At 29.7% G+C, this 26,861-nt stretch overlaps 1 protein-coding gene across 1 annotated transcript; it reads left to right on the top strand.

Annotated features, from left to right (window-relative positions):
* On the top strand, positions 1-26,861 carry LOC126772838 (tachykinin-like peptides receptor 86C). The gene is made up of 10 exons (XM_050493440.1): positions 1-244; positions 8,702-8,844; positions 10,242-10,455; positions 13,632-13,766; positions 17,805-17,882; positions 18,651-18,798; positions 20,728-20,924; positions 21,784-21,887; positions 24,301-24,390; positions 26,648-26,861. The coding sequence occupies exons 1-9, from the start codon at positions 105-107 to the stop codon at positions 24,342-24,344; spliced, it is 1,203 nt and encodes a 400-aa protein (XP_050349397.1). The 5' UTR covers positions 1-104; the 3' UTR covers positions 24,345-24,390; positions 26,648-26,861.

Here is a 26,861-nt window from a genome sequence, read left to right as displayed (position 1 = left end):
TAATGACTTAACTTTCCCATGCTATTGATAATATCGGTAGCGATGTTCGTAAGACAAGTTACGTTCCTGGTTCTGAAGTGGTTCTGAAGTGAAGCAGTGTTGCGATGGGTACGGAGGTGGAAATACAGAACTTCATCAACTGCACGCAGCAGGCCTTGGGCTCTGATTTATCTTGGGATACGCTGAATGTCTCGCAAATACTGGACTTGTTGCCGAACCAAATTCTTGAGGATATGAATTTGAAGTAAGTATAAAATAAAAAAGATAATCAATTCGTATAGTTTTAAGCATATGTAGGTACAGTAAAATGTACGTTGAAAGCATATTAAATACAAAATAGTTAAAAGTTCTAAGAAATGCACTCACATGATAATGCGTGCCAACGTGTGTGCAACATTAATTAAAGTCTAGTTCACATTCATTATGTGAACTGTGACCTTAGAATAGAAAGTTTATAAAAATTAAAATTCTGGACTTAATTAATATTGAAAAATAATATGCATAGTCTGTTCCAACCGCAACAGGATTAAAGACTAATAAACAAATTTGACATTGAATTGATGAGATATCATTGGTCAAGATCTTCAAAAGTCTTGGTTGTTGGTACATTATAATGTATATAATGTACCCACAATCTTAATCAAATCTTACCCAATGATTACGTTGAAGCTGGGACAAATATCACTGAATTTTCATGTGGTTGTTTGTTCGCGATAAAGGTAAACGTCGTGATGAAACAAGCATGTGTCAAATTTCACTGAAATTCTGCAACACATGTATTCCGTAACTCAGATATTATCGAAATCAAAACTGTCAAAAAGGTTATAACATAAATATCACCGGATTCCGTCTGATTAAAAGCGATATTGACGTCGTATAATTTCCTTGATGCCTCGCCTAATACAAATGCTAATTTAAATTTTGAATTCATGTGACATTGCTTCTACTAACGTTAAGAGAGATTTCATTAAATTGATTTAAATGACAGATATTGGGTTATGACGGTAGTTTGAACTTCTTAAGTGGTCATTGGTTCGTCAGCTTTACTACTTTAAGTATTTCAAAATAAGTTCAAAATGTATCTGATAATATTTTACTATTTAAAAAACAAGGAATTTGGAAAATATTATAGGTTTATATTTGTGTTATATAAATTTGTGTCCCGTAATATTTCTAATTTTAAACAACCATTTCATACAAAGTTACGGAAATTAAAGTTGAAATTTCTAAAAATCGGTAGCGGTTGCTTTCGTCATAAAACAAACATTTCAAATTTTAGTTTCCTAGCATCAGTCATTTGGCTGTGTGTTGTCAGTCAAGACCAGCGATTTTATATATAAATTCTCTGAAAATGATGTAGCAATAAGCGGATTACACAAATAGATTAAATCGATTCAAAGCAAATCACTTCATTTAGTTGTGTGAACATGTGTTCTGACGGTTTCGAGCGTGATATACCTTTTAGATAATGAGTTACTATCCCATTCCATATACGAGTAATATTTGTAGTGTATCAATAAAATATTCGTTTTAGTCAGTATTATCGTAACGGATTCTTTCTTGTTTTGGATAAGATGTTATGTTGTCTATATATTTGCCACTAACATATAATTAAATTTATTTAATACGTTTATTGATACGATAGTACATTTACTTAACGCGTAAGCTTAGGTAATATAAATTGGTTATGAAGTTAGTATATTTATTGATTGTTGGTTTTTTGCTAGTTTGGATAGCTGTTTAATCCATCCATCATAAAAATATAAATTAAAAAAAAAATTGTTTAAACTTGTTAAGTTTTTTTTAACTAGTTTAGGATGGAAAGTAATCAGTCCTTATTCAAGTGTGTGTATGTTTGGGTTGTATCAAATATATATACAATACATCCAACTGTATATACAAGGTCAAAAGTCTCGTTTGAGTAACCTAAGACGATAGTTAGAACGATAATAGCTGCTAAATCGGCTGTTAATTGCATACATTTAAATATCTTTGTTTTCATTGTTATCTCAAGTTTTGATATAATAAAGACAAGACTTTAATATTTAGTGACTTATAATCGACTATGTATTTATAAAATATACTTCAAAATTATTTTACTCAGATTCTGATTTCTTGAAGCAAGTCGTGACTTTTGTCCTATATATTATATTGATAAAACGATTCTACGAATAGTATTATTGACGTTTTAATTTTTTTATTAAAACATTAGTATCTGTCATCTTTATACGTATTTACATCATACATTTACATCTTTAGGCGCAAACCACTGATGGGTTCTGAATTACGTCTCATAAATAATTCTATTATCAATAAGCAAAATGAAATGTTTCTTGAATATAGTATGCGGACGTTCATTCTATAATGACAACCATATTATTACAAACAATAACAGCTGCTGTCAAATCAAGTGTTTTTATCAAAAACAAACTCAATTTAGATAATCTGATTCTGAGTAATAATATTAAAAAGGATAAGAAAATATTATATAAAAGAAAATCAGTATCAGTATCAGTATCAGTAAATGTCCCACTGCTGGGCTAAGGCCTCCTCTCCCTTTTTTTTTTTTTTTTGAGGAGAAGGTTTGGAGCTTATTCCACCACGCTGCTCCAGTGCGGGTTGGTGGAATACACATGTGGCAGAATTTCGATGAAATTAGACACATGCAGGTTTCCTCACGATGTTTTCCTTCACCGAAAAGCACGAGATGAATTATAAACAGAAATTAAGCACATGTAAATTCAGAGGTGCTTGCCCGGGTTTGAACCCACGTTCATCGGTTAAGATTCACGCGTTCTTACCACTGGGCCATCTCGGCTTTTTGAAAATAGAAATTTTAAGAAAATATAAAGACAATATATAATTTATTTTATACGTAATTTTCAAGTACATACAAGTAAATAAAATAGTTTTTACTAGTAATTAAAATAACAGGTTAATTCGAGTGTTCTTGCATAAAACGAGTTCAGCAATTATTTTCAATGAAATTAGTTAACAAACTACCGACATTTATATTTAAAAGGAATTACATTTTCATATTAAACATTTCATATCACTTAGCAATAGTATTTAGAAATAATTATGTTTTTATAACTCAAAGTTTTATAACTCGAAGTTACAGTCAAATATCGGATCGGGGCATTAAAAATATAGGAATTTTTTCGAAAGAAATTTTTAGTATCAGCATGGAGATTTGAAGAAATGATAATTGATAGAGATTTATATTAAGATACACTTAAAACCCTAACACTTAGTACCTTCTATTAATATCCTCGAAACTTGGATAAGAAACCTATTAATTGAGTTCTACCAAGTTCTTGCTTGTAATAAAATACTAAACTAAATTAATTTGTTATTATAATTGTGTTATTACAATGGAGTTGTCATAAGGAAAAGTAAAAATAAGTACATAAGAACTCTCTAATCTCATTAGTGCGATTCTACTATTTCATCTAGTGAAGAATTGACGAACAAACGGACTAAATAAAATGCATTCAACCTGAACACTATGAGGGCGCTACATGAGCCAGTTACGTCGACTAACGAGCGTCGAACGAATGGCTTAGTTGTGGTCAGCTCTTTCAGCAAACATGGTGCAAGCTAGCCATCCACGATCAGTTATAGAAACACCGACTATAAATTGTATATTTGTATATAATGAAATACTAATATATTGTTGATGTAGTGACGAGATGCAATGTTAACTTCCATACCTTTTACCGGATGATTTAAATATCAAAAGATTGCAAATATCACACGCGTATTCATACAAGTTCGCTATGTACCGAATGCAAATACCTACCCACCTAGTAATTTACATCCATCCATATTTGGAACAACATTTATATTAATGTTTTAATAATCTTAAAATTGTGATCATATTATATTATTTATATGCAATATATTTTACTACCCCAAGTAAGGTATAGCTATAAGCCATAAATTTATCTTAACTCCTTAAACATCGTGGTACAAATTGATCTTTCATAGAGAAACATTACCGAAGACAACACACGTACTAGATATGGTAAATCTATTCACGTCTATTGAAGTGTACCTTCAAAAGTTCCTAATATTCCACTAGTTTTAACCACCGCGTATTACGTCCTTGATGTTGATATTGGATTTTTCACGTTTGACGTATTATATTCAATTGCAAAAAACCAGAAACACTAAACACGTGGCATATCGTTTGAAAGTTACACTAAGCCGACGCTAATATGCTCAATCCAGAAGAACAAACCGCGTTAAATACACAATATATACTATACACAATAAATACACAATATACTCTTTTGCATTAGAAAAAAATTGCAAAAATTAAAAATAACAATGAAATTATGACGTTCATCATACGATGTAAGCATGACTAAGATTTATAATGCTTTGTTGTAATATTAAATATAACGAAGAATATTATTATTTCTATGTATTGTAATATGTATATAAAGACACATTTTTCCTATTATAAAAAATCTATAAATAAAGAGATTCAATTTCCTACTTACAATTCTTGACCGTGATTATCACTTGACATGATTTGTCGCCGGCTGTTTAGCCCCTTTGAGTTAGTGTAAACATTTTGTATTTACTACACGAGTGAGATTTAGAACGCTAAATAAATAGTGTATAGCACTATAATATTTATAAATATTTCGCTTACAAAACGTTTTCTCATACTGAGAGATTGACCTTCGCTAAACAATATTCGTTTCATGGTTCAGTAACCCTTATGTATTGATATTTTCTTTATTTATCTATTTTTATTTATTTTTGTAAATACTAACAGACAGTAATTTTAATTGCTTTTTCATTTCATATAGTGAAGAGAAACATTATTTATTATAACTTTCTATTGGCCTTTTTAAGGGTTGTCAATAATAAGGTTCATACATTCAGAGAATAGGCTTTTAACCTAATCAAACAGTTGAAGGTAGAGTAACGTCTTTTATATACTTTGTGGCATTTTTATCGTGCTATTTACTACGAAATTTCTTGTCGAAACGTTAACGTAACAAAAAGAGCATGAAGGTCACTTGAAGGTCGAAGGGACTCCCTACGAACATCACAAACGAATGTATATAGTGCAGGAATTTTACTAAAAATTAATATATTTAGTTAAAAACTAGACTTCAATACTGTTGTATTATCTGAACACCTTATTACAGTATACACGTTGACACAATTGAGTGTGTTCAAAAGCGGTCTGAAGCATATGTCGCTTAGATTTAAAATTAGCCAACATTCGTGTAAGGAATTAAATATTTTGACACAATAAGTCTTGAATCTCCGAGGATACTTTTATTTCTTACTTTTTATACAATATTTTAAATATTAATACTGATACTCCCGAGTACTTGGCCACATTGACATTTAATTTACCTCGTAGCAATACAAGACGAATAGATAATCTTTTAAACACAGGAACATACAGGACGCTATTAGGGAAAAAAAACACTGATACACCGTTTATCAGATTTATACAATGGTATTACAAAACTAGTAGCTGATTTGGATATTTTCCATAATAGTCTATTCAGTTCAAACGCCAATTTGAGCAAAACGCAAATTATCTAAATAGTTGCCCTCGTTGAACTATCTTGCAATAGATTCAATTCGAGTTATTATTCTACTTATATAGATTTATGACATTTTTTTTGTTTTCTAAAATTGTTTTTTTATTTCTTTGGTTCTCTAAAATTTTTTCTCTAAAAATATATGTGAGTTTCAATCGTAAATTTAATAATAGTTTCACAATATTTTTAATAATTTTAAGGATGTTAATGAATTTGTATTTTTATTGACTGAAATTCGTTTTATTGAAAACTTTATTTAATGACTATTTATAATGTGATGCTTTTACGAATGACGTGATAACCTATAATTAGTAGAAAATTTGTCAAAAAACCTTTTCAACCTCTATATAACTGTTTATCTAATGTATCTACTGTTGGTTGTCCAAAATAAATAATATAAAATAAAAATAACTTATTTTGGTTTTCGTAAAATATCTTAATATTTTTTGGAAATACGAAAAAAAATTTCATAAAGTAGGAAAACTAATTATATCTTAGAAAGTATTAACAATAGAGAAAAAAGCTAAAAATAAAAAAGATGAGAAATTTTATCTTCTACAAAAAAAGTCTACTGTTTTTAAAGTAAAACTCACCGTTTCCGACATATTTGCAAAAATACTGGGATGACACTAGTAAGAAGTCTGTATTTTAAACATCATTCTTTTAGTTACTCACTTTGGTTTGATCATAAGCTTAAACAGCTTTATTTGATTATACATAAATATATTATATATATAATATATAAATCTATTTCGCCTAACATTTTATATAAATAAAAACAAGACGTATATTGATTATGATAATAAATTATGGTTGTAATGGAAATTTATGCGTATGTACAAATACATATGTACATACGCAGAATAACATTTAGCTTTCTATCTATTTACGAATGTTTAACATTCTACAATTTGTATTTTCGGGAAAAGAACTGAACCCTTAGCATACGGAGAGAGAGAGAGAGAGATCCTGGTTCGTGAAGTCGGACAAGATCTCTTCCTGCGAGCAATCGTGACAGCGATGTTCCACAGGGAAGGGTGTGGAGGGCCGTAGCCTCCTTTTGTGAGACCGTTGTGGTCCAGAAGGAGACGGAACGATCCCAACGATCAACACGATCCCGCACCCTCTCCGATCCGTGCCCAAGACGGCAATTGTAGTGGCTTTAGTGGGTAAGAATCCCATATAAACCGGCCCCGCCCTCGACGGAGCTGCGTACCTTTTGAAAGTTTTCACTGCGTGAAATAAAAAGGTTATTAAAATAACCAGTATATGCTTGATAAACACAAACTTTTATATTGTCGTGGAACAATCATATCATGCTAAAAATGTAAATGTGTAATATACTTTTGTGTGTATTTTATGTATATTTATCATTCTCTGAGAGCTTATCTTATATAACTTAAATTATAAAAAGTTAACAACTTACAATTATATTTATAATTGCTAATTATGTATATAATTGCTTTCTTTTTAAAGAATAGCCCTATATCTGGATGACAGCAACGAAGGCTTGTTTTAATTACGTGTCACTTGATAAAATGGATCCAACTTCTTTGTAATGGCATTTATGAACAAATTTAATTTCCAACGAAGTTTTCATGAAATTCTTTCTAATTAGACACAACGGTAAGTCTAAAGACTTAAAATTTTAAGGTTCATTTGACAATACTAAGCATTGCTTGTTATTTTTTATTCGTGGTAAAGTTATAACGGTAACTTAAATATACATTTATATGATAATAATAAATTTATATTGTGATCTTTAGAAAATTAGTAATGAATGCGAGTTTTCTTTTAGCTAACACGTTAATTAAAATCAAAATGTCCGATGAGCCGGATAAAATTGCTTCTTTTTTTTAAGGTTTTGTGGTTTAAGACTAATACGATTATGAAATAACAAAAAAAAAGTAGTTTAGTCTGTTTTTGAACTTTTAATTTCGTTGTTATTACAATAAGCAGGCTTTCACATTAGGTATTTCAATGCAATTTAATTAAGGAAAGCAAATGGGTCCAAGGTGATTACAGCACATTGACTGAAATGTTAATGATTCCATACTACCGTTATAATAAGCGTTAATTAAAGCACATTTTAGTGGTTCTTAGCTGTGAATGTGTTAAAGTATAATTGAAAAAAGTCCAGCACATATAATAATGATTAAATGGATAAAAATAAAAGTGTTCAACTAGTAAATTGAATTTAGGTCTAATATTTCACGTTAGCTTCCTTACGTGTATTAAACTGTACTCTTAAATTCGTGGCATTTGGAAGTGGGTGAATAATTTGTATAGTTTAGCAAAATGTAAAAAATGATGAGGCAGTGCTTTTTTATTGTAATTGTATTTAATTTATCATTATAAGTCTATTACAATATAGATAATATTTTTTTCAGATGTTTTTTTAAGATAAATATTACTTTCTAAAGAAATATTGCTTAAATGGAACAAAGTATTATTATATATTTCAATTTATTACAGTTTTATATTAAAGTAACGTTTATATATAAGGTACGTATATATGTTAAGTAAGGCGAATGAAAGTTATAAGTTATTACAACTAATTTTTTTTATAATAATTATTATTATTGAGAAAAGATTAGTATTGGATTTAAAGAAAAAAGAGTTTCTCTCAGACTTCACGAGATTTTGTTAATTTAACGAGATACAACAACACGATATAGATAACATTTTTGATGCCTCATTAGCAAAATACTATTTTTAGAATATCAATATAATGACCACCATGAAATGATGACCTTATTGTTAGGACCTTTTTCTTTATGTTAAATTGTGAAGAATTTCTCTATCCAAAACTATATTATATTCGTATTATCGAGTTAAGAATTTACCAAGGATCTTTATCATAGGATCTTTTTATATGAATTGAATATATGCATAAAGTGGTTTCATAAGGGATTATTTTGAAATGAATAAAAGATTTTGATCATTGAATTTCAATATTACTGTGAAATTCGTTAAAAAAATATTGTTTTTGACTATTTTTAATACTTACCAAGTAGTACTTTTGTGTATTATTTGTTATTAAATCTTATTACAATTACTTCATAAAATAATAATTAACCAAATAAATACTTCTATATGTTATTCTTTTTAATTGTTGTTGGCAGAATCACTCTTGGAAACTGCATGGGCTTAGGAAAGAGACCGTACAGCCCTCCTTGGTGGGGACAACTGGCCTGGTTCATAGTATTCGCTGTGATGCTGTTACTTGCGGTGCTGGGAAACACTTTAGTTATATGGATTGTATTAGGTTTGTATTTGATACGAATTTTTGTACGAACCTGACCCCTAATTAATGTCTCGGCAATAGGTGATACCGATTTTTTTGCACACTTAGACAACACTACTACAGCACGTGCATTGATTGAAATAATTGTTCACAATATAGTTAATCTTTTTATGGAGAGATACGTTCCTGTTATACACAGACTTATTTTACGTAATCGTTCGTCTTGTGTTTCAACGTGTTACGCATTACCGAATTTGCTGTCTTAAGCATTGTATTATATTCATCAGCACGATATTAGGATTAGAATATACTTTGTCCAATATTTGATTTAAAGACATCTTGTTTCGCCATCCAAGCAAACAAAGAAAAATCCACACTATAAAGATGGTAATATTTGGGCAACAATACCGTACGTCGGTGGATTAACATAGCCGAAAAGTCTATGTGAATTTGAATATTTTACCCTTAAACACTATTTGTGGATAAGCCATTTGTTATTTTTTTCTTAGAAAAAATGGTGTAAAGCTTAATCTCTCATACTGTCACCTATCATCATTCGTTTGCACCTTGCAACATTTATTTGGGGTTAGTGTGGTGTATTTTTCCGATCTATTCTACCTCTAGTCATAATCTTCCATTCCATCCTCGCTCATCAATCTTTACCTGTCATCCGTACCATAGCCTTCCATATTTTCCAAGTTTTTATTCAACAACATCTTGTAATGTGTGTAAGGATTTAAACTTACTTCAAAAATTTTAAGTTCCACCGCATCGATGGAACTGTAATTTAAGACAGATTTATGAACAATGTAGTATAATAAATTTCATTCGTTTTAGTATATTGTCTAAATAAAGTTAATTTTAAATTCGACACCTTATTCGGTCCCCACTAGCCTTATAGCCATTTCTATATCTAATACAAATAGTATTCTTTATTAAAATTGGCGGGTAATTTGATTGCCATTTAAATTTTATTAATGAGTTACTTGAAGGATAAAATATCTAATTAGTTATCAAGTTTTGAGAGTTATTATTCGAGATAAGGGTTTTATCATAACATTTCATTAATATGAATATAAGGTTGGTTTTTCTTTATGTTAGAAGTCAAATAAACTTAAGCCCAACAAATATACATGTTTTCGTTTGAGTCTATAAGCTAAGGGATTTAGTCCTATGGACTCAGTGTTGTAAATAGGGCTTCGTAAGAGAAGTTTCTGAGCTAACTTGTTAGTTATCAAATCAGTTTTTTTTTACCCAGAATATTTTTGTTATGATAAAGCTAAACTAAATAATAAATAAAAGAGAAGCCAATCCTAATTAAATTTTCCTCTTGATAAGAAATTCGAAATACCTCCAGAAAAATATTTTTGTGATAAAATTATGCGATCATTCACTTCATACAAGATTTATTTCTACAGCTCACCGTCGTATGCGGACAGTGACAAACTGCTTTCTCGTGAACTTGGCATTTGCTGATCTTCTTATGGCAACATTGAACGGAGCTCCAAACTTCATATTTTTGGTGACAGCGGACTGGCCCTTCGGATCCGTGACCTGTACCGCCAGCAACTTTACCGCCAACTTGACTGTATCGGCTGGAGTTTTCACACTTGTTGCTATTACCGTGGATAGGTGAGTTATTTTAATCTGTTTGCCATACAACGCGGAAATGCGGCCTGCATTATGGGCAGCTTTGCGTCGGGTGGGAATCGGGAGGGACTATTTTAAAATTTGACTAAAATAATAAAAATTATTAATGTAAATTTAAATCAAATCCTATGTAATGATCATGATTATATGTACACGCACAAATTAAACTATAAGAAATCTGTACCTTTATAGTTTCCTTAAGAAATAAATTAAATATATATATATATATATATATATATATATATATATATAAATCTGTAAAAATAATAAGTATTTGTGCATATGCCATTATGCCAAATTATTATTACTTTTAAATCTAGTTAATAAAATAAGGTTGAATCCCTCTCTAATTTATTATTGAGCTGCAAAATCTAATTTGTTTCCAACACCAATTTGCTCTTTTTCTTTGTACGACCAATTGTGACCCAAAATGTCTAAAAGAGCTAAGGGCCACATTTTACCTTATCAAAGCATAATTAGTCGATTTGAAAACAAATCAATCTCGTCCCAGCCGCTCTGTTACGTTATTGATTAAACATTTAGTCTTAAAGTAAAAGTTACAAGAACATAATTATTGTAGTAAATATTATTTTCTTTGAACCACACATTTAGTTATTCAGTTATTATATTTAGTCTATATTGAGTTTATTTTTACTACAATCACGCAAAATGCCGATTATTATTTATATTCCATCGAATAGCTATTTTTACTTTTATATATGGAGTTTACATTGTGAGTCTTTGTAATAGAAAAGTATTTTTAAGTAGGCAAAGCGATTTGACTCCACTTTCGGAGTAATCTTAACGCTGTTCTATAAAGTAGCTAGTAATTTTATTAAAACTTTTATAATTTAAAAAGCATAGGGGTATGCGGAACATCTGCTGTTTGAGCGGTATTTATGCGTGTAATGAGTTATTGTCCTGCCCACATTTAGTTAAAAGGGAATATATTAGTAATGTGTAAAATTCAGGCTTTACTAGAATTATATCAAATAAATAAATTTTAACTGGGAAGATGAATCCGTATACAGAAAGAGAACATCTGTAAAACGAAATGATATAAAACTCTTTAAACTTTACGTTTTACTGTAAACATTGCGTTTTTAAGGATAAAGGATATGGATATTTTTTATTGATTGCTTATACATTATACAAGCGACATCTAAGTTGCGGACGACGAAATAGATTTAAAAAATAATTAAAAACTATTTTATTTTTCTATTTCTAGTTTGATTAGTAACTTTTTAGTTAAATTTAATAATCACCAAACCTTACCTTACCTTTTTACGCATTTCGGATGTATGTATGTGCTTTGTATTTGCGCTTGTCGAATCTTATGGGCACTGTGTCAGTACAATCTAGAACAGTTTTAGTACATAGAAGAATTCAGTCTTTTAACCTATACGCATTTTAAGCATTACATAACTGGAAGTGCATATTTTATTTCTTTTAATTAGCTCCTTTGTATTTTGTTCTTTACAATTTTCCAGTAATATTCCTAAATGAGTATTTTTATCTTAATTTACCTTCGTTTTGGAAATAAACCTTCCCGATTTACCGATTCGCACTTGTTCGTTTTTTTACACATTACTCGTTTTATGCAATGTTGTAAGTAATTTAAGCATTGTTCAACTGTACTTTTCAGAATTAATTTATTCCTTTTCTATGTATTTATGTGTAAGCGTTTAATACATTCCAGTTATTCTTTATTTATTAAATTAATAATGTCTAGAACGACATGGTTATTCGTTTCATGACGACTCATGAAATTAAGTTGAAAAACGAAAGTGCGACAAACGAAACAAAGACGCTACAAACAGATATTCTTTAACAAAATTTTCGTATTATTATATTAAAGAGACCGTATTGTATCTGTGTCAATGTAGGTATGTTCTAGAATAACGAGGGCCCAGGTGTTGCGATGCGTTCCTTTAAATATATTGTAAACTCCGAGAAATTGTCTGAAGATTTTTTTTACTCTTCTCTCAATTCGTAATAATTATTTGTAAAGCATAAAGTAAGTTCTCAGAATCTTTTTTACTCGTAGGTTCTTAATTTTAATGGTTAAAATACAATATAAAGATATTGTATTTTAAACATTTAATTCCCTAGAGCGACTTTTATAAATTGTAATGATATTTTTCTAAATCCTTACCTTGTTTATGTCAAATAAAAAGGATAACGTCGTGGGAATTTCTGGGAATGGCATTTTTGTTATAGGATTCTATTTTTATTAATGCATAATAAGTTTGTTTTATTTTAATTCAAGTTTCCGGGTACGACATGACGCCTTAGATTTAATGTCGTTATATATATTTTTAAGTTAAAATGTTATATACCCAATGCCTTTGTGTCATCTAGGTAAAAAGTATAGACGGACTATGCCTTTGTGCGTTGTTCGTTGTTTTATAACAGGAAGCTTGGAACCTATTCTACACGTCGGATAAAAAAAATCTATTCAATGTGTACTACACTAAAGTCAAACCTTAAAAAATATTGCACCAAATTTCTAAACGATATTTTTTTTATTCACGCTTAAAATCGCTGTGAAGTTTTTTTGATGAGAACTTTACGTGCAAAAACATAAGTATATACATTATAATTGCCGTTGGAAAGGTCGTAGGCTAGGCTATTTGCTCATTTTCAGTGCCCACAACTTATAACTTACTTTAATAAAACTGATGAATATAAATTTATGCTAAAACCATCTATCGTTAAAAAAATAATGTACTCGTCACAGAAGTCCCGGTAGATCTGTAACATCAATATTGATGGTCATTGAATAAATACAAATATAATCAAACCCAATAAATAAATGTCGAGTAAACTAAGTAGAACCACAGCTTCGTTTATAAATTAGTTTTATGTAGACGCGCCACGTACACACGAGGAAGTAGAGAGTTGCCAAAGAGGGAGTATGCAGGTATAGGGAGCGTCATGCCGCTTTCCGTCACGGCATACGAGTTGTACTTTTACTTTAAAGGCGCGTCAATAGATGTTTCACATAAATGTTAAATAAATAAATTATTAAATTACTAAAATTAAATTTAATATACAACATAGAAAAACAGTTATGTTATATAGAAGACTACATTAAATATTTTATTGTATATTTAGCAAGCTTTTTTAACAATTATATGATATTTTTATTTCTATAGGTATGTGGCGATAGTGAAACCATTACAACACCGACTGAGTCGCAGCGTAGCTCGTGCAGCCTTATTCACAGTATGGTTCGCCAGCGTGCTGCTGGCCTTGCCTAGCTTACTCTACTCAGACACTTATACAAAAAAGTAAGTTACGTTATTCTTATTATTGATTATCCGAAATTTATTTGAGTAAAATATAATACGAATTATGCCCAACAAAAGCATGCGTTTAAACTATTAATTAATTTTAATATTATTAATGGTATTGTTTATACTCATTTATGTGTGCCTGTTCAAAATAGGTCTAAATAGACCTGTATAGAGTTTCTGACTGACACGGAGTAGTTAGTAGTCAAAATTAATAATAGTTTATTGATAAAATACAACTGACCTTCTTTGCCAGTCAAATGACGTCAGGATTAGGCCGTCCAATCTGAGAAGTTGCGTGATCGCTATTGTTACGCTTAGAATTTCAAAAATATTACTCATTTTAAATATTAACCCACATTAATAATAATTATTATTTAGCAAAGAGTATATAGAAACGGAATTACGGAAGAATAATTTATCATGAAATTATATTTATTACATTTTCCTCTAAGATTTACGTTAAACGTATACATATTTTTTTGAAAATTTGCGGGTATTTTGATTTTTTACATATTTGTTATCAGCGAGTCGAACATTTTTAAGCGAAAATTCAGATCAATCGAAGCTATGGGCTTTTTAGAGTTTCTTAAAATATTATTTTTATATCTTATTTATATTTAAGACAAAATATAAAACTAATTGTTAAAAATTTTAGACAATCCCCATCACAGAATATTAATTACAAGTTAGTAAGTTACATAATTATAATAAAAAAAAGAATATTGTTGAAAATTCTTCGCTTTTCAATATTACTAAGGTTTTTTTATAATGATGTTATTTATTTTTAATATTATACAAATTAAATTACAAGTTAATGACGAATTTTAACGAATTTATGATTTTTGTAGAGAAAAATCATAAATTCGTTAATAAACATATTTTTGTTTTGCTTGTTACAATATTTTTGTTCGAAATAATTAACGAGAGTAGAACCTAACAGAACGTGGGCAAGTCTAATCATTTTAATTAAACTTTTTATTATATATAAGACGGAATGAATATTTTTTTGGTATACTGTAAAACACCAATGTATTTATAATTGTCAATTAAGGATGTACACATATTACGTTAACAAGGGACGGCCATTAAGCGAATATATTGTTTGTCCTACTTGAAGGTTATATTTCATGAACCAATAATTCATATTTAATAACTTTCTAATGATTAATTTTTGAATCGTTTTAATTTTCTAAGTAAGATTGTTTTTTGCTTAATTAAATAAATAAAAAAATTAACATATTAACAAATAAATAAATAACGTTTGGAATCAATAGATATTTTTACGTCTCCGCCACGTTGCTCATTGGAATGAACTCGAAAACTTCCCCTTAAGAAAAGTGGTATCTAGTAGGGAGTAGGACGTTAATGAGCTTATCCTTAGATATGCTCCATTTTATTTTGTATCATGAACAGTCTACAAATTGTTTTTGATCGTGTTGATATAATGCTCTACTCATGGGGAGCTCTCCTCAGAGGATCGTGACCTTAAGTTAAGATTGCTGGTTAAAACCCGGGCAACCAATCCTGACCACCTGACACCATGTGCTTAATTTTCGTTTATAATCATTAATATCATACTCGACTGTGAAGAAATACATCGTATTAATAATGAACAACTAGCAAAAATGCATGTGTCGGATGAAAGTTGGCCACATGTGTATTATCGCATTGAAACAGAGTGGAGGAATAAGATATTTTTCAATATTACCTATATTAACGGTGGACGCGCAAATGGGCCGCTTGATGGTAAGTAATCACCACCGCCTATAGACTTTGTCACTGTAAGAATATTAATCACTACTTACGTCACCAATGCACCACCAAGTTTGAGAACTAAGATGTCCCTTGTACCTGTAGCTATACTGGCTCACTCACCCTTCTAACTATTGGGATAGGCTCTGGCTGGGTAGCATATTATCGTTCATAGTTTTCAACACATAACATAAGAATTTTAATGCTAGTTAATAATTTCGTTAAAAACTTTTTTAAATCGATCTCTTAAATCTTCAATAACATCATCTTTTTAAGCGTCACCATAAGTCTCATTTAGATGTTAAAATTGAGACGTGATTATAAGTTTGGATCTCCTTACTGAACGCCTACATTGGAAGTATTTGTATATTCGCCAAAAAGTAGTGAATTTGTAAAATTCCTAGGCACGAAGATATTCCGTGTAGATAAATTATCGGGTGGATAAATATAAGGAATTACAAACATTTAACTTTTAGAACCACTTTGACCTCGTTTCGTTTTGATAACGTACGAGTAAATTGATTTATTACTTTACATGCACATTGAAATTTTGTCTTTAGTTCTCAAAAAATTACAAAGTTTTGTTATGTCACCCAATAGGGTCGCGTCCAACGTTATTTCTTAAAGCAATTACAATATCTTTGATAATTGTGGTATCAGAATCGCTTAACAATGACATAACAGTGGTACATAGCTTTCAAAAAAATCCTGATGAGGCAAATTGGACCGTTAGATGTGATATGGTACAGGATGCATTCCGGAATTTTATCATTAATTTGGATATTATATGTTTTTATCTAAGAACTAGCTGGTACCCGCCCGATTCAATTTCAATTTTAATTTCAATTATTTTCAACATTAGAAAGAATAGTGGTTTAATGACCTAACGTAAAGCTGTGTCAATGAAATTGCCTTTTATTGGTACCTTAGAAATGTGCATATACAATAATATTAAATAAAATATATGTATACTGAATATATAAACGAACATCTACGATGTGATTTTTTAAGTTTTACGCAATTATCGAATTAATTCAAGAAAAGCAAGAGCAAGTAACTTGTACATTTAAGAGTTTCCGATTCCATGGTAAATTTAAAATAGAGTGCCATTAATAATTTATTCTAGGAGATCCTTACACTACGACAGTTCACAATCGAATTTTTTGTAATACTTTTAAACATCGTTTTTCATTGAATCGAATCAATATAACAACTAATAATAATTAATAAATTTTAAATTACTAATTACTGCAATACTTATTTATAATATTTAATGTCATTATACTCGTGCTACCATACGTATAGTTATAAAATGCAAGGATTATAATGCCTTTCAAAGGACTTAAAAATAATATTTTTAAATAAACATTCAGAATCTTATGTCTAGACGAAGCCACGTTGACGTCACGACGTAGAATGATTTTACATAGCCTATAACCAGCGGACAATCATGATACTTCTAACCTCAATTGTTATATTATGTTAAGTAGTTTGAAGTTATGCGGGAACGAATGAACATACTTACATACATACCAGCTGATATCATATACTCTCTGTAGTCGGGTAAAAAGAAGCACTCAACGTCACAGTAATTGCATTGGCGTAGCGCCAGTGCAGCACACGACCGAAATTTTTTAGACGTTGATATCAAATTTTCAATCTAATATTGTACACAGAAAATCATGTAAAGTTTTCTTAAAATATTTATTTGTGAAATAAAATCTCTTCTAAATCTAAATCTCTATAACCGTATTATATAAATTTAAATTCGGATTTATTGGTTTCTACTTCATAGAATTTAAACCCATAGTTAAAGCAAATAAACAGTCGATAGTTCTTATAACATTTATGAATACATCGATTTGGCTATTAAAAGTTGCCCCAAAATTATTTTGTAATTGCTTCAACTTTTTCTTTTTTCTTCGGAAAACTAACTTGTAAATTGTTAATTATCCTTTTAACTTTACTTTTAGCTTAGTTAACTAACTTGCTTACAAAATTTAATGAATGTAATTTAATTTTAAAATTGTGTTTGTAGAATTTTATATTTATATACAAAAATATAAAGCCTAATGACCTTATTTATTTTTATATTAAAAGCGATAAAAAAATAAAAGTAGCAGCCTATGAACTATTTATTGTGTTACGTACTTTGTAAAAGTTGCGTAAAAAACGCATTAAAAGATTTATTCATGCAAATGGAAATAAAAATGTTTTTGTGGAAACGCTCGTTTGCTTGCGAAAAAGTAGCTTTGTATTAATAATGATATATTTTCTTAGGTACATAAACGGGGAGCGAGAAATATGTTTCATGAAATGGCCGGATGGCAGTTACCCAACGTCGCGGGCTGATTACTGGTAAGACTAAATTTTACTAGACAATCTCTATTTAAAAAGCAACCTTGGACGCTACACTAATGTATAATTTATTTTATAATACTCTATAATTTATTATATAATGAACTAAATATATAATATAAAAATATAATGAACTAAATTACGGCTCGTAAATGTTCTACTGATACGCTAAAGCTTCATCATCTCATAAGGATAATACTTGAAGCACGCTAGATCGATGAAAACACATGTGGCAGAAGTTTATGTAGATGAGCATGAGATTCATCTCATGCTCATTTAAACAGAAATTAAGCACGCGTAAGTTTAGTGGTCCCTATCCGATATTTAACCTGAAATTTTCGGTTAAGATTTATTATTGAAATGATTAATTTGTCTAAAAGAATGTATATATGTATACATTTTATGAGTAAAACGTTTTATTTACTGATAAAATATTTATTATGGATGTAGGAATTTATTACCGATACTGTGCGTTACACATAACTTCGACATATTAACTTCGATCCAAAACTAAGAGTATATAAGCTTAGATTATATATATATAATATATTTATACAATATTTTGTATAGTATAGTGTAATTAATATTTTTTATGTTATCTAAATTCGATCATAGTTATAGAAAATACAAAATCGATTGGACCAGACAGTTCATACTATACAAGTTGTGATGATTATTATTTTTTGAATCATTGATCATTTTGCATTTGAATTGCAAAAATATCAATTATTCCTGTTAGGAAATGATATATTGAATGTTTTGTTTCAGTTACAACCTCGTGTTCTTGGCCGTCACATATGTGGTTCCTATGTCTGTGATGGTTTGGGCTTACGTTCGAATGAGCACAGCTCTTCAAGGAAGAACAATAGGGGAATGCACCCATCACCAGATGCAAGTGGTCAGGTCAAAACGGAAGGTAATTTATTATAAGAAACACAATTATTAAAATTAATTTATTATTTTCTTGTAAATAATATACTTCTTACTGTATCGATACTATTTCAATCAAATTTAACTTTTTTATTATAAACATAAAAAGTCTTAAAACTAAGTAAAGTCCACTAGAAATAATGTTCATACATAATTTATATCAAGTTTCTCGTCTATCTATGTAAATACCTTTTAGTATCGTGTTCTTAGTAATGCCTTCTAAGCGTTTAGCTCAGTGATCTATACATTTTGAATCTTCGTAGGTTTTATATCAACTCGCCGCAAGAAGCTCTGTGTCGTTAATATATCGTTCAAAATCTTAATTTTATAATTCTCGTCGTCACTGACTTGCTAAATAACAATTCCCATCTCACGGCAAGTAACTAAAATGTGTAAATATAAAGAGATTATGTTTAAAACGATACAAGTGTTAACTTTTATGGTAATTGGTGAAACGATGTCGAAGACTATTAATCTCAAACAGATAAACCAATATCAATTTTAAATATTCTATAATAATATACAAAAAGTAAGAAGTAATAGCTTTTTAATGTCCCACTTTTGACTTTCCCACGCTGCTTCTAGTTGGTGGATACAAATGTGGCAGATTTTCTTTTGACACAGGCGTTTCATGATGTTTTCCTTCACAGCCGAGCATGATATTAAATATATACACAAAATAAGCACATAAAAATTCAGCAACAAGCATCCGTCTATGATATACATATTATATATATGAATATCTACGTCCATTGTAAAGCAAATTGTAAAATGGAAATTACACATACATAGAATCATACGTTTGTGAAGCCTGCGGAGACCTATATCGGAGTCGGACTGTCCATTAGACACAGCTGGATACACGTCATAACCGATACATGACCGATCACAGCCCAAATGTTCATGAGTAACAGAATTACAAAAATAAACTTTTATACAAATATAATATAAATATTACCAATATCACATGTTTTTTTTAAATATAAAATAGGTAGACGGACGAGCATATAGGCCACCTGATGGTAAGTGGTCACCAATGCCCATGGACATTGGGAACTAAGATGATATGTCCCTTGTGCCTGTAATTATACTGGTATGTGAAAAATAAAACATGGACAGTCCTTTTGAGATTTCAATAAAATACAATATTTTATTGAAATCTTTTTTGGTATTGGAATCTTTATTTTTACTTACGTCTAAGAAAACGACTTACATTTATATTTATTAATATCTTTTAATTACTTTTATGCAAATTTCGAATCTATTTTTTAATGTCGCTTTTCTTCTGCATTAAAAAAGAAAAGCAAAATTTGTGTCAGCTATGATATTAATTATTGCACTCGTTAGTCTAATAATAAAGTTATAATCAATTTTAATATAGTTATTACCGATACTAACTATTAATATTTGTTTAACTTATTTTAATGGTTATTAGAAATAATTGACTTCCTCAGAACAAGTGGGTCGTAATTATATAATTTTACATTCTTTGATACTTAGCTCATATTAAAGATATAGAAAACAATTGTTTCATACACGGTGGATATTTTATTTCATTTTGCAGACGCGTTCACAATATCTATTTATAATAGATATTGTGCATACAAACACGTTGACACATACAACATATACACACTAAATACATAAAATAACTTTTTTCTGAAACATAATATTTATATGCTTTATTAATAATTTATATACTTTTTAGCTTAACTTTTTTGATTAACTGTCATGTTCGTGAATCATTTTCTAGTTAGATAGACTAATATATTTTACGCATATTATGTTCATTCTATGCGACAGGCTGGACATCCACTCAATATTCCATAATAAAAACATACTATATACACTCACTATATAGTCTAACTAAAAAAAATGTGTTGCCCTAAATTTTACATTTAAAGTGTCTCCTTAGGTGGTGAGGATGTTCGTGCTAGTAGTGATGGTATTCGCGCTTTGCTGGCTGCCGTACCACGCTTACTTCGTACTGGTGTATCATCACCAATCACTAGCTTCGTCGCCGTTCGCCCAGCACGTTTACCTCGGTTTTTATTGGCTAGCCATGGCCAATTCAATGTTTAACCCGCTTATATACTACTGGATGAGTAACAAGTAAGTCGCTATTATTAAATTACTGTACATATATTTTCTTAAGAATGTTATATATTTAAGCAACATTGTTTAAATTAAATTATTTATATATAGACGCATACATAAAACTTAATCCGTTTTGCTTGAATTTGATATGAAAATGCGAATTGGATTTTAAATAAGAAAAAAATAAGTTTGAGTCATTCACCATTTTTCGTTTTATGATCGCCTTATATTTAGAAGTGTTAACAAATTTAACAGTGTTAAATGTTATTATTAAAAATGACAGATTTTTTTAGATTAGAATATGTATTTTAAAATAACAATCTAAAAGTGCGTGAATAGTATCAATGTCAAAAGCTATATAAGCTCCAAACCTTTTCTTCAAGATGTTTACAGGCTCTTACTACTACTATCCATATACATACTACCATATACATACTGTACGTAAGTGGAATACCACTTGTTTGTTTATTGGATACACTGTAGAAGATTCGATATATTTCTAAGACACAACGTGTATGTACTTTTATAGATAGTTCTATAGAAGTATTAAGTAAGTATAAAAGCGACAGTCAAAGTTATAACATTAAGTTTCCGTTTCAGCAAAGTCAATGCATACTTCTTTGAACAAAGTATATAATAAAATATCACCGCTGAATATTCAAGGGAATTTTATAGGTGAAGTCAACAAATGAGAATTACAAATAAAAATAAACATTAAAATCACCAATCAAATTGCGTAACGCATGAAATAATAATTAAACCAAATGTGTTAATTTTTTTCCGTAATGTTACGGATTACGGATGTGAAAAATTTTTTTCACATATGATTAATTAATATATAATAATATATGTAATATTGTTTATATTTATACAGATTTCGACTATACTTCAAATTAGTGCTGTGTTGGTGCATCGCTAAGAAAACAACGTCGCCAAACAACTTGAAAAAGCAATTTGAAATGAACAAATCGTTTTCCGGTAATCAGTTTTTTAGATTTAATGCACAAATGTCATTTGAAATCAGATGTTATTCTTATTGTATGTTTTAACCTTTAAATATACTTTTTATTCAGTTTTTCTATACGTGTACGTGTGACGTGTTGCACGTGCATTTGGTGTATCTTTCTATTGTTTGATTCGCTTTGGTAGTGCTATATGTGATATGCCTGCATGTTTTAACTTTTGGACATGTTTTAGGGACATACATAAATTAGTTGTTAGTTATTATTACATCATAGATATGTATAATAATGTACTCAAGACCGATTTCGGCCACGGCGGCCAATCTCAAGAGAGATTAGCCAACTGCGCAGGAGGTATTATGGTGCACGAGTGTGTGCGGAAACAATGGTGCACTCTCTCTTCCCTCACTCTCAAAATCCGATGGAACGGCAATCCGACACGACTGGAAAGAGTTCAGGCGCAGGATCAACGGCTTTACGTGCTTTCCGAGGCACGGGAGTGTACACACTTCCAACTTGCAGACTCCGGTACGCTACTGAGAATTTTCTGACAGAAAAACCCAATAACCTTTTATTGGCCCGACCTGGGAATTAAAACCAGGACCTCCGGATCTGCGGCCTTACATCAAGTCACTAGACCAACGAGGAAGTCAAGATATGTATATATAATATTGAAAACAAAATTACAGTATATAATAATATAATATCCAGGGACATTATTCACACACGGCCATCAGATCCCAAACTAAGCAGAGCTTGTACTAGGAAACCAGACAACTGATATACTACATATACTACATTTCTTTTGTATACATATTTATATAGATAATTACATCCAGACTCAGGACAAACAGACATGTTCATGCACACAAATGTCTGTCCTGGGTGGGAATCAAATCCACAACCTTCGGCGTGAAAGGCAAGTATCTACCAACTACGCCAACCGGCCCGTCAAAAAAAATGATATTAACAGTTTATAGCTATTTTATTAATTAATGTTTACTTAAGATAAATATACTTTTTTATATCGCTTTCCGACTTTAAAAGCAGGCGATAGAATATGTTCCTTAAGAGTCCGCCTATTTTGTCTTTTTATTAATGAATTATTCGTGTGTTCCTATTTAAACTAAGAAAAAAGTCTTAAAACTATTTATCTTTTTACTTGTGTTTATATATTAGTTATTATGATTTTATTGAGACATTTTTATTGGATTGATCACAAATCAAGAGGCTTCAAGCCTATTAGTATATTAGTATTTTGTAAATGAAAAACACTTACGATTCGTCATTCGTGACTATTTTATTTTTGATGACGCTGTCACATATGAACAGCACTTGTATCTACATGGATTTCTTGAAAAAATAATTATAAACGTCTATATATAAAAAACTGGTAAAAAACTTACAGTTTTAAAAAATATTTACACCCGTTTCTAGTATATACTATTTTTTTCATTAAAAATTCAGTAGTAATTCATGGCACGTAGTGTTGTTCGCATATATTAATCTTGAAGTAGTACGAATGGCTTCACGTTAATGCAATATGCTTAGTATTAATAAAGTTTACAGTCATATTCGTCTTAGTTAATATTTTTTACTATATTATAAACTGTGTGGAAGTGAGACTGTTTTGCATGAACCGTTTCTTCATTTAGAGTAAAATTTGAAGGTTCTTAAATTAGCTGGGAACAAGATAGAAAAGTTTCTGAAGCAAAAAAGTTTTAGTTTAGTTACGTACATTGCACGAGCTTAAAATATGATTATTTAGTATACAGTCTGTAATGTTTTTTTATAAAATTAGAATAAAAATATTTTAAAGTATTCTGTAGTCGATTTATCCAAGAACCCAAGCGCTAAGGCTAGCTAATTTTATTATGTAAATATTTTTAATAAGGTTAACTTTTTATGATACGAAAGAGTACGCTTGCTGTATAAAAGAATTTATTTTTATCACAGATTTAAAAATTAATATTCTTTACGCCCCGTCTCAAGCACCTAGACAATATTTTAAATAGCGACAAAAAAGAACATAATATACGAAACATTGTAATTATGTAGGTATGGTACACAAGATAGTACACATTGTTCACATAAGTGAGCCCCTTTTCTCTTTCAGTATATCTGAAAGACTTGCAATGTCGACGTTCCTTTAATCGTAAAAAATCTAAATATGATGATAATTTTAGAAAGGCAGTTTCAAACAAAGAAACCAAAACAAAAGCTTCGCGTTGTTTGTGGTTAAGGGCTTTTCAGAGGACATTTAAATAAAATAAAAAGTTTATGAAGACAAAGGCTTTAACAAATTATTTATAATAAAGTCAGATATATTTTTATTAAATAGTATTACATAAATAATAAAGTTCCTCTAAGTAATTATATTTAAGAGGATTGATATTATAATTTTTTTCTAAATTGATGTTTTGTTTCAGTGAGCCAGCGACATCGTGACGCGTCTTCTTTTAGCCGGGCATGACAATCACGAAGGAGGAGCAATTTGTCCCGCTCTTCCCCAGCCAATGGTATTCATATACACTTTTTTTACACATTTAAGTTGATCGATATACTATACATACACACTATGTATACATGTACTTTTTAAAAGTATTTTATCAAAATATTGCACTTATATTTTTACTAAGCGGTTAGTTTGTTGTAGGCGAAGTTTTGAAAAGGATTCAAGGTAATAACGTCATCGTAGCAAAAGTAGGAGTCTATCCATCAGCTTGTTGATCACGTGATAATTTGAATGCATACTTTATATCATTTCCATACGTTTAATCATTTTCTTCAAACGAAATTGAATAATCACTTTGCCTAGGCCCGCCACATATCCAATGACTAAAGCGGCTCAAGCTTTTGAGTATTAATAAATTATGATATTATGTAGTTGATTATTATGCAATACAGAGTTTATATTATATAAATTAAAGGAATCGGGTTAAACAAATTAGCTTTGTTTACTTTGACTCTTATACCATTTAAGTATTAGCGTCTTACTCTTTTTTAATTGTTTTAAATTTTAAATATATTTAAGATAATGTTAATCGCATAAAAAATGCACATTCAATTTCTGTTGAACGGTTTCATACTGTGTTCAATTTATTTAAAATGTTTGTCAATAAATATTGACAGTAATTAAATAATTACTCTAAAAAAATCTTATTATTTGAGAGTAATTAATTATTATTCAGCAATCATCAGTCGTTGTTTTTCATATTATTCAATTCAATTACTAATTTATAGTAACTAAATAATATGAAAGTTTATTTTACTGTTAACCTGTTACTGTGTATAAATACTATATAAATTTAAAATGTATCGATCATTTCAAAGAAATAAATATTCGATACATTTACTAATATCAACATGTTTTTTGAACTAATATTTGATTTTATTTAAATATTTATATTGTATATTTGGGTTCAAAAAAAATCGAATGAAGTTTAGACAAAAAATATTTTTCTGACTTTTACAATGAAAAAGAAGTCTTATAAAATGTATATTATCCGATTTTCGTTCAATCAAAAAATACCTTTGAAATACAAATCGTTTGACCTCGTAAGCTGATATTGGGCACAATTTTCGAGACTAATGGCTTTATTACTGTCCGAGAAGTAGACAAAATATACATAGACTTCTTTAAATAAAAATGCGTGAATTATAAAATCCAAGCAAAAGACCAAAAATTTTAGTAATTATTTAGTAACTAAAAGCTTGTTGACTTATTTGAAATAATTCATTCAGGTAGATATTTTTATGTCGCTTCGGTACATTATATACTATTCATAGACTAAGAACTTCCAACGAAAAATGAAACTAGAATAGGAGCGAGGTATGAAGATAGACAGATCTGGATTTATAAAACATTGTTTGATATTAACGTCGTGCCAAATAGTGATGTCACAGTTATTGACGTAACATCGATATTACAAAGGTGGGGTCGTTTTTATAACACGACAAATATGACAGAATACTTTCTGTCATATTTGTCATACATACGAAGTGGAATATTCCAATTATCTGAAAAACATATTTAAGTTATGTAATTAAGTTACCGTGTAATATTTTTATTAAAAAAATACACGTTATTTTATTTATCATTGTCGTTTATCGTGATTTAACATACAATATGTATTGTGACAATATTTTTACTTTATTTAATTTATAAAGCAAACCGTACATTGTTAATGAAGGACAACACGAAATAGTATATTACTTAAACATGAATCTTTCGTCAATGATTTTAATGTAACAATAGTCTTTAAATAATTGAGAATTTTATTAAACATTGCCTTTGAAACGCCACGGTAACCGAGGCGTTTATGTTGATTCTGGAATTTAAAATGTTTTTATGACAGAAATGTTTAGCTACATAAACTGAAACTAAAAGCATTATAGTATAAGTGAAGTAAACATCTTGAGCAGTAAATGTTTCACTGTTGCGCTAAGGCTTTTTCTTCTTTTGGTAAGAATGTTTGGAGCTTATTCCACCACACTGCTCTATTGCGGTTTGGTAGATGGAGATTAACACATGCGGCAGATTTTCATCCGACACATGCAGATTGCCCAACGATGTTTTCCTTAACGAGAGAACGAGATGAATTATAATCACAAATAAAGTACATGTGAATTCAGGGGCTCTTGAATATTCATTGTGAAGGATATAGAGTAACCCACTATCTTTATTATTACTATTATTTAATCGAAGCATAATATTATATAAAAAATAATTATTTGTTTATTTTGAAATAATCTTTATCTCTTTTTCTATAATAGATCAGTCGAATGGTACTTCGATTTTCACAAATGGTGTTGCAGTTCAGACAAACCCCCGCTGTGACTCAGAGAGCGACAAACATTGCCATGTTTGTGAAGATAAGTTATAGGCAGGGTTTGACAATAAGGGTGTGTATCGTTAATTTTAATAACTCATATCTAATATGTTAAAGTGTATTAATTAATTATGTACTAATTGGTTTGATATCATTTG

The sequence above is a fragment of the Nymphalis io genome, chromosome 13 (genome assembly GCF_905147045.1).
Source record: "Nymphalis io chromosome 13, ilAglIoxx1.1, whole genome shotgun sequence".
Classification (NCBI taxonomy): Eukaryota; Metazoa; Arthropoda; class Insecta; order Lepidoptera; family Nymphalidae; genus Nymphalis; species Nymphalis io.
This window is presented reverse-complemented; position numbering and strand designations above follow the sequence as displayed.

Excerpts from the sequence above, each read along its gene's own strand:
- LOC126772838 (XM_050493440.1), top strand. The coding sequence starts at position 105 with ATGGGTACGGAGGTGGAAATACAGAACTTCATCAACTGCACGCAGCAG. Across the intron at positions 245-8,701 it reads CTTGAGGATATGAATTTGAA|AATCACTCTTGGAAACTGCA; the intron begins GTAAGTATAAAA and ends TGTTGTTGGCAG. Across the intron at positions 18,799-20,727 it reads TGGTCAGGTCAAAACGGAAG|GTGGTGAGGATGTTCGTGCT; the intron begins GTAATTTATTAT and ends GTGTCTCCTTAG.